Here is a 12,557-nt window from a genome sequence, read left to right as displayed (position 1 = left end):
GTGTTAAAGAGTAGAAATTCCCTCGTGCTAGAAAGCAGTGCTTGTAAAGTGCTTTGGGACTAATTCCATCTTTTAAGTAAACACAGATGACTAATGTATCCACCCAATGGATTCCAAATCTTCTCAAAGTAGTTAATGGATTCTTAAATAGAAACCATACTCCCATTATAATATTTTCCCCTAAGGATCAGATGCTTTATCGATACTGTCAGTGCCATAAATTCTCTGTTTCCTTAGGGACCAAGGGTTGAAATCTCTGCCAAGAATCTGAAAGTGATGGACCAAATGCCACAGTGTGCACCCCGGTAGGTTGTTTTGTATTATGCATTTTATCTGAGTGCTGGTTTTATGTTTCTGTAACAGTTAGGGAGTTCCTGTTATAACCAGAGATCTCCTTAGCAGCAATAGTGGAAAAAAGAAAAAATTCCTGTTCTTCTTTCTCACTGTACTCAACTAAGTGCACTGTAGATTAATCAGCTTTGCTGCTTACAATTTGTAGATCATTAACTTCAAAGGTTTCTGCATTTTCTGAACAAAACATAACTGATCAGAGGGAAGGGTCTTTTTGGACTGTTGCTATGAGTTGGCAAAGCTAGGGATTGACAGCCATCTGTGGAATGCTTGGAAAGAAAAATTCCTGAATGGCAAATCTGACTGCAGAGATACAGAGATAATTCATAGGCTAATACTATTGTGTGCTTAGAAGAGCCTGACTATTTAGTTATGGCAGAGCGGGTTTAAGAGCAAGCACTTGAAGTCAGAGTAACCACACAGCAATGCAGCTGTAAGGGAGATCAGTTGCCCAGGGTTATGTACGGTTTTGTCTAGAAGACCACTTTGAAAAGCACTGTACATTTGCAAATGCTACTGAACCCAATGGGAGCTAGAGACATTCATCGTCTCGCTCTGCGGGATAAGAATACCTTTATTTTTAAGAAAAGTTTCTCTTTCTGGTCAGTGTCCTCTAATTTCGTATATCAGAGAGAAGAGAATATTCTTTAATAAACTGTAATGTAGCATTTTCCCACAACAGTAGGAACAAATCATCACAATTTAGATGACAATATATACAGAATCAGTCTGTACAAATATCAGAGAAACTTCTGATTCTGCTGTTGTTAATGGCATTGGTCACATGAAGGCAAACCAGCTCTGGCATGCAGGAATCAGCATCAGAAAAGATCCCATAAAGTCTGTGCCATCCCTTCAGACCGAGAGAGTGTGGTGGTTAGTGCTGGAGTCGTCCAGGGAACATACTAGTTCAGTGTCAAGAAGACTTCCTTAAAACACTGATACCTTATTCACCCATTAACACTTCTGAGTTAGTCTAAATGAGCCCTGCCTCTCCCTCCCCACCCTCCCCATATGCTCCTCAAAATGTTTATAGGAAATCATTTAAATTTAGAGACGGTGATGGTGTGTACTGTAACAGCCTGGCCTTGGTTTATTTTCTCAGAAACCTTAAAAAGAACACTATTTCGCATTTAGAACCTTATCCTTCTGTTGGATTGTAATTGCTGTTTCAAAAAGGAACAAAATAATAGTCTGTGTTGGCTCCTGTACCATGTCCCCAGTGTGATACATCAGCGTTTTAGCAGCATGGCTATTTTGCCTTGTTAATGGCCGTACATTACTTTGGTTACATTTTTATGACCATAACAGCATGCTATGTTCACAAACAAACAGTTTTACAAACAAATCATAAGATGAGGCTTTTCTCTTCTTTCATGTACGCTCTAAATCACAATGACAAATTCCAGTACTATTTACGTGGATTATTTCAGGGCAATAAAGCTCAGATACGTGTGTTTCTACTGGGTTCCATCATCATAATGTGAAATAAAAGTGAGCAAAATTAAAAGGAGATCTGGTGAACTAATGTTAACTCTCAGAATTATATTTCCTAGCACTGAGGTTTGTCAAACTCTGTAGTAGCAGCCTTGAAAGAGAAGTTATAAAACTCTTGAGTTAATTCAAGTGTATAATAGAAAGAGCCAAGAAAAAGCTACCAGTCATATATGAATTGACAGTTAAGATGTGCTTAGGTTTAACCACTGGTCTCAATTTTCTAATATGGTGATTCAAAAAATGTTTCTGAAAACATGATTACTATTCAACCATGTCAACAAGCAAATATGTTCTTTTAACTGTTTGGTATCCCAGTCTGTATGAGGGGTGAGCTCTTTTGTTCAGGAAGAATGCTGGACTCGGTTTAAAACAAAAGTAATGGAAAAAGAGAGAAGGGACTGTTGAAGACCCAAACTGGGCCAAAGTTAAAAGGGAGTGATGGAAAGTCTCAAATAGTATTTAAACAATCATTATAAATTCTTTAGTTAATAAATCACTAGTGGCACTTGCAAATTTTCAATTATTAACATTAAAAGTAGCTGTATTCTTGATATTGGATTACCTCTAAAGCTTGCAGAACGATAAAGGAGAAGTTGACTCTCATATACTATGCCAGTAACTTTACGTTGCCATCCTTATGCTGTTTAATACCACACTCTTCATCTGCCTTAAAGACTCTATAGGTTGTGCCAGCCACCTACAGATGGGGATTTGTAAAGGTGAGAGAGGCACCAACACTGCAGCATTGTTAAAGCTGTGAGCCAGCCCTGTTTGAGGACCCACGCTAACTGACGCGATGGTGCTGAATCAAAAGGAAGAGATACTGCTCTGGTTTAGCGGGAGATGAACCTGCTGGACCCAGGCACCAAGAATCTGCCTTGGAACTCCTGCAGCATGTGCAGGGATTCTTGTATTTCTTTGACTTTGTGAAGAAATTCTTGAAACAAACACCACAGAGTGAAGATGGATGTTCCTGGCATTTGCCAGGTGCCTGGAAAAGTGACAAGTATGTTGCAAGAAAGCGCAGTTTTACTGATGACTTGTTTGTGCAGCCACCTAAAAGTCGTGGACTTCGAGATACGGATAGGTTAAGAAAATCCGGAATGACGCCTGTCTCTCTCCTTGTACTGCATCTGGCATCCACTGACTTGCCGGCATAATTTTGGTCAGCATCCTTGAGCAGTAGCTTCATAAACACCACTTTTTCATGAACTGACCTGCACTTTTAAACAACGAATAGCACAATCTATGGCTTATTCGGATATGAACATAAAGAATTTCTTCTGGAGTAATTTTCCAGTTCAGCCCAATGAGAACCAGTCTCTCTATGCTGCAGAGTATACATTCCATAATACTTCTTAACATTGCTTCATTTTACTTACTGTGGCTTTCAGGTTTTTGATTAACTCTTTTTACTAATGCCCTGTTATGTACTCTGGAAATACAGTACTATTTAAGAGGAGAGATTGGGAGTGAAGGATTTTAAAGGAAACTTTACACAGGAAAAATACAGTCTTATAATCTGATTATTTGAACAGATGTAGTTTTTACAACAGGTCAGAAGAATTATACTTATTTATGTGGAGTGGAATATGTGTTTTCGATCATGTTATTATATATACAAGATTTAAATAAAAATTATATTGTTTAAAATGGGACCAATATGCTGGCAATTACACAGCTACTCCCAGTTTACTGAAAAAAATCTACATTATTTAAAATCTTTCAATATTTAAGTAGTCTTTAATACAGTTATTAAGATGTATTAGGGATGCTTTTAAGTTAAAAGAGAAAAGTAATCATGTATATAATGTACTTTATTTTTTCTCCTTTGAAAAATTGTTCTCCATTCTGTCAGTATTATCCTAAGCGCAGTAATTTTTTCCAGATTACTGGCTGGAACTAATTGAAACCTGTCAGCAGTCTCAGGACAGAAATAACGTTCTCTTGGAGTGAGTGCCTTACTATGACCACCCCTCCCCAACGAATTTCAGTTGTAGCAGGTGTCGTAGGAGGGGGCGTAGGAAACTTATCATTCCTCTGTTGCTCCACAGCCTCGTTTAAAGCAGTTCATAGTTAGGAGATCCAGAAGTGCTTTGCAGTGATGTATAGTCTAGAAAATAAAGGTTTGGGGGTTTTATTTGTGGCATTGTTTGTTTTTTAGCTGGCTTTATTTTATTTTATTAACATCCAAATCAACTCAAAAACTAAAATTAGACTTTTTCCATTTGGATATGAAAGTCTCGTAAGTTTTTTAATCAAAACCTCAACACAAAATGGCTTATGACAAGTTTGGGGATGCAGGTTGTCTGAACCTTGTTTCTTCATTAATTTTTTTTTCTTCACTCACAGACTGAAATAATTTTGGGGAAGGAGTGTGTTTTGTTTAATCTCTTAACGGTTTCCTCTGACCTACAGCAACCTGTTGAAGGGAACTAGGACAACCCATCAGTCGCCAGCTGCCGGATGCAGGGGTTTGTTATTGCATATCCATTTTGTACTGCAGCCAGATGAGCAGATCATCAGTATTTCAATGCACTTTTTGTTAATTTTGGAAGAGTTATTCTTGCCATTTGCTGTTTGAAGAAGAAATGGATGTTTCTTTAGTGAATCCTCAACTTAAAATGTACTTTGTATTGTAAGAACCGTAGGAACATGCAAAAATAAAAAACCCACATAGGCCAAGATCCTCGCTTTGTCTACATCAGCTCTGTTCAGCGGAACTGCAGCGTTTACACGGCCTGCTGAGGATCCTGGCCCACGCTTACGCAGTCACTGTCAACATTAAAGACACATAGAAGAATATGTAAGGGCATTTACACTGTGCACTGTTTTACATTGAAATGTGTATGTTATTCTCATTGAAAACGTGATAGAAGTTTTTATTATTAAAAGTTGGTTTATATTGTAAGGAAAGAAGGTATGATCTTATTTTTCTGTTATGCCCTTCAGTTCCTTAGCTCCGAGTTCTGTTGAACACTTTAAGTTCTGGTATTTGTATGGAGTGATGAGGAGTCAGGAGTTTAGCTGTAAGGGAAAAGTTGTTTATGATATCAGCTCAAACTGGCAGTGTAGAGCTAAACTCTTCCTGTTAGTGCAGTGTTGGCTGCAGATGTGGTTTCACTGCAGGCTTCCTGCTGAAGGAGAAAAGAAAAACTGTTTTGATGCTGTAAAATTGCAAGGTTTGAATCCAGTGCTGGAAAAAACAGGTTCAAGTGGAAAATAAGAGGGCAATGCACAAGCCAGCCTGCGAGTAGAGAGAGTAGATTAGATCTGCAGAATTTCCATGGCTAAAAGCAAAGTAAGCATCAGGCTTGCCACAACCGAGCAAGTGCAGATTTCACAGATCTGGAGCATCTGATACACTGGAAGCGTGGAAAATGTGGAGAAAACAGTTGGGATGGAGAAGATGGAAACCAGCAGCATGATGATGATGAGGTGTGTAAGCAGTTGGCGGAAGGCAACACTGAAAAGAAAGTGGGGGTTGGGTGGCAGCTGCAAGTGGAATTTCTTATGTATCAGTCTTGTAACTGAATTTGCTTAGCATTTTCGTTAATCATGGAAGCGCAGGTACTAGGAGGCTGGGGCTGATGGTAAATTGGGAGGCACTAATCTAGAGAAGAATTGGGGTACACGGGGGGAAAAAACACCTGGAAGACTTTGAACACTGAAGTGGGTGATTGGGATGAAGTTTTACAGTACAAATAGTAGTTCATGCATTTGAAGATTAAACAAAGTATTTTGCTGTATTTCTTGTTACTTGATAATAAAAGGATCTTGGTATAGAGTTCGTCTGTACGATGACTCAGATCCAATTTGATAGAATCATGAAAGCTCAGCCTGCACTAGGAGACAAATTTCCAGTTGGATGGAGAAGTATTCAAGCCACTGTGCAGAAGCCAAATAATGAAGTGGAATTGCAGTAGCTAGATGTTGAGGAAAGATACTGAAATGGTATCAGTAAAGTGGATACAATTCTGCGAGATAAGACCAGGAGAGCTTGATTTATTTAGCCGAAGACACAAGTATAACTGATGTCTTTATAGGAAGATAGTAACGAGAAAGGTAAAGACAGTTCAATCTAAACATAAATACCACCACAAGGAGAAAAGGAGCACAAGCAATCAGGGATAACTATTGGCTGAAAATGCTTCTGAACCCTAGAAACCTTTTTTTTCCCCCCAAAGAGACTCTGACAAGAAAGAAATAGCTTTTACAAAGAGTCTTGTAAAAGATGAAGCAGTGGCGCCTCGGGCTGCAGGAGAGCCTCTCTGGTGGGGCAGGGTGGCCCTTCCCAGTGCCAGAGCTGGGCTGCAGGAGCGGCATTTGCCTGACAGGAGAGAGCGTCAACAGTCCGTGCTTTGTCCGGTTGTGTCCGTGGCATTGGCAGTGGTGTAAACTGCTTGTCAGGTCCAGGCTTTGGCTATCTGTTAGCATTAGACATTTTCACATTCCAGTATTCATTTGCAGACTGAAATACTGGGATTGTTAGATGAGAAACCACAGATTTAGACAAATATACATCTCATTTCTATTTAGAATAAAAAACATTGAAAAGAAAAATCCACCTGGACTCTGGCAAATCCTTTTTGCTCTGTCATATTTTCTTACCAGCAAATGGTGCTAATTTGGGAATATTTTGCGTGCTAATTATTTCATAGCAATCAGAATTTCAATGTAAGAATAATTTGAAACACTCCTACTTCCGTATCAGCAGATACAGTATTTCAGCTGTCATTTCACTTGGCATTACAGATGTCTGCCGCAGCTGATAACCACGGGGTTATTGTTCATTGGCAAAAGGGCAAAAAAACACAACCCCCTAACCCAACAAATGGCTCATGAAACCAGTTTATTCATGAGGGCACATAGACTTACTGGTAAGATATCATTGATTAATCAAATTACGCAGTACCATTTGTACCTAAAACTAGTATTTGTGTAGCACTAGAGTGTTCAAATATGAAGTTTAAATTTGCCATTCAGAAAAATCTGGAGTAGCTGTTTAGCTTAACAGGGAAGAAAAGCCTTCAAACAGCAAAAGGTATTTTCCCCACTTTTTAGAATGGGAGTCCTGGCTTTGATTGGCACCAAGAAACCATTGTCATGCCATTGGGTTCTGATCCTTCTGTTCCTTCCTATGCAAAAATCCTCTCTGTTCCGTGTTAGATAACATAGTCCAATGGCAGTTTTGATGGTACTGTCACAAAATCACTACACTACAGTGCTAAAAGAGACTTTGTACAGTATAAACTCAAAAAAAATCTAGTGTCCTTAAGACATAGATTTCCGAGCGCTCAGTGTCACCATGCCCGACTTCCTTTGCTACACTGAGCAATTCACTTTTCCTCCCTGCTGCAATTTGGGGAGGGAACTGGGGGACTAATTTCTTACCACTGGTACTGTGAAGATTCAAAGGAGAAAAATTGTAGACTGCTTTGAAAACTGACAATGCTTTACATATATAATAGAAAAAAGGATAAACATGACAAAGACACATATAAAAATCTCTGCTTTTAATTCCCGTAAACGTATTAATTGAGAACACTTGGTATGAGGAAAGATGACCGAGTATATTCTTTATGTACTTGGCTCTGCCCCATTTCAGGCTTCAGAAGTACTAGTCTTTAGAAGTACTAGGCTTTAATACCATCAAGAAACCTAATTTAACATATCAGTTTTTGCTAGGGAAAAAGACTAAACTCATATTTACGGGTGACGTTTCTTCAGACTCCCATATTTTTAGCAGTTCCTACTCCTTGATTTGAAGAATATCAGAATTCAGAACATAAGTAATGTTAGGTGAATAATATTTTTAAAATACGGTCTTGGCGAAAGGATATTCAAGTTGGATTTTGGACTAGCACCTTTTAGTTTATAATAGACTTGATAGTTCTTTTATCACACAGTTTGGCATGAGGAGAGCGCTGTTTATTTAAGGGCCTTCTGGTTGTCAGCCTATGTACCCTGAGAATCGGGGTCGGATGTGCTGTTGCAATCCAGTGTACCAGAAGAAATATTTGTTGGTACCTGGACCCCAATCAGCTGAATGGGTTACGCCTTTGTATCCTGAAGCCTACGCTGGCTTGGTGCTGAATTAAAGACAAAGGACCTGATTATCTTAGAACAATAGGTTGCTTTTCATAGTTAACCTTTCACAGATGTTTCTAGATGAGCTAACACCACAAGGTGAAAACCACTGCACTGGTACAACACCAGAGAACATGTAAGTCACTGAAGAGGACAGAGGGCTTTTGAACGGCCTTTGTTTTTGCCCTTTCTGCAAAGGTAGGAATGGCCACAGTAGTCTGACCATAGGTTAGGCCAAATTTAAAAGTTAACTGATGATCAGCTCCAGGAGCTCAAGTAAGACTGCCTATAGCATTACTGCATTTACAGCTCATTTTGCACCTAAGACCAATTACCTCATCTGGGCAGGGGGGCAATTCTGAAACAACACAAGTTGTATAGTGTGTTTTTGCATGAAACAGAACTTTTCATGGTTTTTAGGAAAATGTTCCAGAGATAATATTTTTATATCCATTTATAGGATTGGCATTTTCAAATGTTTTGTAAAACGAAAAAATGTACAGAATATTTGAGAGGGTTTTTCCAGTTAAGTTTGAGGGATTCTAGTGTACTAATACTGTTATATTTTTTCTTCATGTTTCTGTATTTTTAACTAAGCATGTGTATCCCGCCTTAAGATAAAAGTTTTAATATAATTTGTTCAACTTTTTGTGTTGTATCGTCTAATCCATGTTGTCATTTTAGCATTACTTATCCTTGTGTGTTTGGTTTGCTGTGTGCTCTGTGTCGGTCAGAGTTGAAATCAAGCCATTCAGAAAACACTGCCCAGATGGTCGTAACAATGGGTCTTCTGTCAGACAGGATTCAGAGCACTCCTCCTGGGGTGGGAAGGTACCTGATCAGGAGACGTTTCTGTTGGGTTCTTAAAAATACTTGGGCTATTGCTTGAAGCAGAACCTTTTAAACTCAGAGAAGATGGAGAAAGTAAATAAAACTGTATTTGATGGTCAAATCCTTTTTTTTTTGTGGACAGGCGACAATTAAAAGAGCTCTTTCCCACTGTGTGCAAACTGCATTCTGTCTTTATAAAGATGACCTGAAGAATTAGATCTCATTCGCCTCCTCTGCAAATACAAATACAAAAACTGGAGCCGGGAAAATGCATTGCTGCCTTTGATTCCTCCAACTGTGCATCTAAAATTTTCCTTGACCCAGAAACTGCGACAGGTCTTGAGTGTTCCCTCAGAGTATTAAACTTAGCTTTATATGTTCTGACACTTACTCAGAATACCAAAATTGGTTACAACGTGTACGTGTTGCATCAAGTGCATGGCGATCCAGCAGTTAGAATGAGGAAGGTCTGGACAGCCAGCCAGGCTTACCTCATCACCCTACTCTACTCATAAATGCCTCTTGCCTTTGATAGTACACTCAGATTGTCAGTGCTCTTACCTGTCTTTAAAATGGGAACTCTTCATTTTCCTGTCTGTCCAGGGGCTTACATCTAGGGAGACTTTCTGTTCACCGAAGGAGTCAACTGAAGAGATTAAATCTGCACACCTGAAAGGGTTCCATGGGTTTCCAAGAAAGAAGAGAATAACATGAGTTAAATCCCTTCATCCATGCCTCTGATCAAGATACCATGATTTCAGCTTCCCTCTCTTTGTAGCAACAGAGAGAACCATGTTAAAGGAGAAATTCAAGAACAGTTTTGTTTGTGGCTTCCTGTGTGGTGAAAACTGAACTTTTGGTTTGTCCCATTATTGCATGTTGAGATGTGTTAGGTTTTGGTTCTTAGCCAAAATCACCCTGTCAAATTCCCTAAGACCTCAGAGTCTAGTAACCTGAGTATTGTTATAAGGCAAGGACAAGGCTCTTGTATTTAACAGTGGTTTAACTTCTACTTCACTTGCAAGAAACTTAAAGAGGTGCTACAGGTTCAGCAGCTCCTGAACAAGGGACCTGTTTCAGCCTTAAAAGAGTTGCATCTATGACACGGGGACAGAAACCAAAGAGAAACAAACTAAGCCAACGTGCCATGGATAGTAGCAATAATGGGCTACTCTCCAAGCAATATTTTATGCTGGAGAAAAATGACAAAAATCAGAGAATGAGGCAGTTGGTGCACGTCTCCCCTCTCTTACAAGTTAGGCAGAGCTGTGTGGTCAAAGACACACTATTCTGTTTCGGAGGCTACTTCTACCACAAGGGAGAGGAAAAATCAGTAAAATTAGGTAAATAGGCATAAGGAATTCAAATTAACAAAGACCTCAACTATTAAGCTTTCCTTCCTAGGGTAAGGAAGATAATGAAAGGGACATTGAAGTAGTTTTACAGAGTGCATTAAGATCCCCAGCTCCACCAAGAGCCCAACATTTCCCACTTTATCAGCACCAGTGTTTATAAAGTTCCTGTCCCTGGTGAATTTGATTGGCTTGCTTTCATCTTTGATCCTAATCACCTAGACAATCAGCTAGTCACTAGAAAAGGAGTTAACTGCTTGCTTTTTTGGAAATCAATTCAGATGTCTTCATTTTTTTCATTTTACAGTTCAGGTGAGATGAGGGGCAGGGACGGGGACTGTGCCAGTTCTTTGCCTTGGAGTCTTGACAGCATGTTCAATAGCCTGCACTCATAAACTGCCCAGAGCAAAGAACAAACAGCACCAGGGAATCTGTAAAATGAGACCTTGTACTAGTACTCCCACTACTAACCCTGTCCATGGCTTACACAGAAGTGATGTGAAGTAAAATTCTGCTGCCTTAGAACAAAAGGGCAAAAGAGTAAGTAATCCCAGTTCAGAGCACTAGGAACTATTTTTAAAAGGTCTCTGACAAGGCTTTTTCCTTGTACAGCTACTAATAACAGTGGCTGAACCAGGGACATGCTGCTGCTGCTGCGAGTGCAAGGGGCAATGCTGAAGACCTGCTGACAAACTCTGTGTGCTGCGCTTGCTGTCTGCCCTCAGCTCGCCAGCTGCTGTGATTATCTGCAGGGAGCAGCTGCAGCCCGACCCGACCCGGGCCAGGGCACCCCAGAGACCGCCTGCTTCCAAACTGTCCCTCCAGGGAGACCTGGACTTTAAATCTGCCTGGACAGGGGCTGCCCAACTCCTGCAGGCACAAGTATACAGCAGGACATTTGGGGAGGAAGACACAGTACTTGTCCTCTTTGCCCAGTCTCCACCAGGGCACCACGTTACGCTAAGCAGTTCTTTGCTGCAGCTGACATATGGCCTTAATCTTCAGTGTTCTTTCCAATCTTTTTTTTTTTTTTTTTTTTAATTAATTACTATCCTGTGGTCATTAAAAGGCTAGGAGTACTCTCCAGTGATTAACTGTTGTCATCTTACAGATAGCTTTCTATTAAAATAAATGTCTGTCTTGTATGGCTTGTTCTGTTTTACACTGACAATTTAACTAATACATCATGATTTCCTCCCGTTAAGCAGCAGATAACAGTTACCTCAGGCTTATCCATTGGTATCTACACAGCTTCAAGGAACTGTCTTCCCCCCACCATTTCAGACCATTACATTTATGCTGAGAAAGGTGATGTTTGCACAACGTGTTTGCTGCATTGAACATCTCAGTTTCTATTTTCAGTTGTGTTCTCTTTGTCCCAAGGTCTAGGAAATGGCCGACAGCATTTTGAGTCAGTACAAATAATACCTTCTCTATGGAGCAAAAAGAACAAAGATTACCTTTTTGCTCGTTTTCCATCAGAATTCAAACAATTCCTTGTTGAAACTGTAGTTCTGTTGATGTTCCAATCACAGAAGCTGCGTCTAGTTCTGCCTGTGACAAAGATGGATTCTCTGTGCAGCAAAAAGATGAGAAGGGTGAAACTGGTAAAAGCCCCAGCAAAACCAGTGCTATAGTTGTAAGGCTGTACATTCCAGGACCAAATCCTGAACAAATTGCTCAGATTCTCTATCCATTTCCAGCTAGATTCGAAAGAAAGCAATATGATCCTCCTGATTCGTACACTTCTAAACTGACCTAATCTGTTCCCTATCCCATTCCAGTTTGTCTCAATAAAACTGTTTGCCTTAGGATAATTTTTCTTCAGCTTACTCTCCTAGTGCCACTAATTAAAGGTAGTTAGCAGCTCCCTGGCTAGTGTGAAGAGCAAAGAGGCACAACTACTTTTCAGATCAACCTGGAGAAGCTGAACTGTCACTAAATAGAGCTGATTTTTCTGAGAAGTCAAAGCTCCCTCAGAGCTCTGTAACAATCCCTTCTGGTAGTCATGATTCACTGTTTGAAAAATACTTCTCCATGCCAAAATAATGACTCATTTTGCAAAATGTCAATTAATGCCCTGCAGAATCTGCAAAAAAAAATAGGTCTGTTTTTAATGAATTAGGATTAAAATTAGTAATTAATATTTGAATCAAGTGATTATTTTCTCGGTCCTGCTTAAAATTAAATTTGGATATAAGCACTTTGAAGGCAATGAGCAAGAAATCATTATTATTTAATCAGCTTTAAATTACTTACATAATTACTTACATGAGTGATGTATTTTCATCTCGAAATAATGAAAAATAATTAGTATGGCTTTATCACAGTTTTAATGTGCAAAAATCAAATTCATATTATTAGTGATGCTTGAATACTTGCTTTTTTGATGGAATTTATCTGCAAATTATTGCACGAAGGTTAATGAAGCTATCA

At 39.4% G+C, this 12,557-nt stretch overlaps 1 protein-coding gene across 2 annotated transcripts in view; it reads left to right on the top strand.

The window, feature by feature from the left end:
- Window positions 1-8,879, top strand: part of PREX1 (phosphatidylinositol-3,4,5-trisphosphate dependent Rac exchange factor 1) — a 175,751-nt gene extending 166,872 nt beyond the window's left edge. For both annotated transcript variants that reach the window (XM_075438502.1, XM_075438501.1), the window contains exons 39-40: window positions 238-305; window positions 2,523-8,879. In XM_075438502.1, coding sequence (XP_075294617.1) covers window positions 238-305; window positions 2,523-2,565 — 111 coding nt within the window. In that variant the 3' untranslated portion in view covers window positions 2,566-8,879. The remainder of the gene's footprint in view (window positions 1-237; window positions 306-2,522) is intronic.
- Window positions 8,880-12,557: the final 3,678 nt, after the last annotated feature.

Source organism: Opisthocomus hoazin, chromosome 18 (assembly GCF_030867145.1).
Source record: "Opisthocomus hoazin isolate bOpiHoa1 chromosome 18, bOpiHoa1.hap1, whole genome shotgun sequence".
NCBI classification, from domain to species: domain Eukaryota; kingdom Metazoa; phylum Chordata; class Aves; order Opisthocomiformes; family Opisthocomidae; genus Opisthocomus; species Opisthocomus hoazin.
This window is presented reverse-complemented; position numbering and strand designations above follow the sequence as displayed.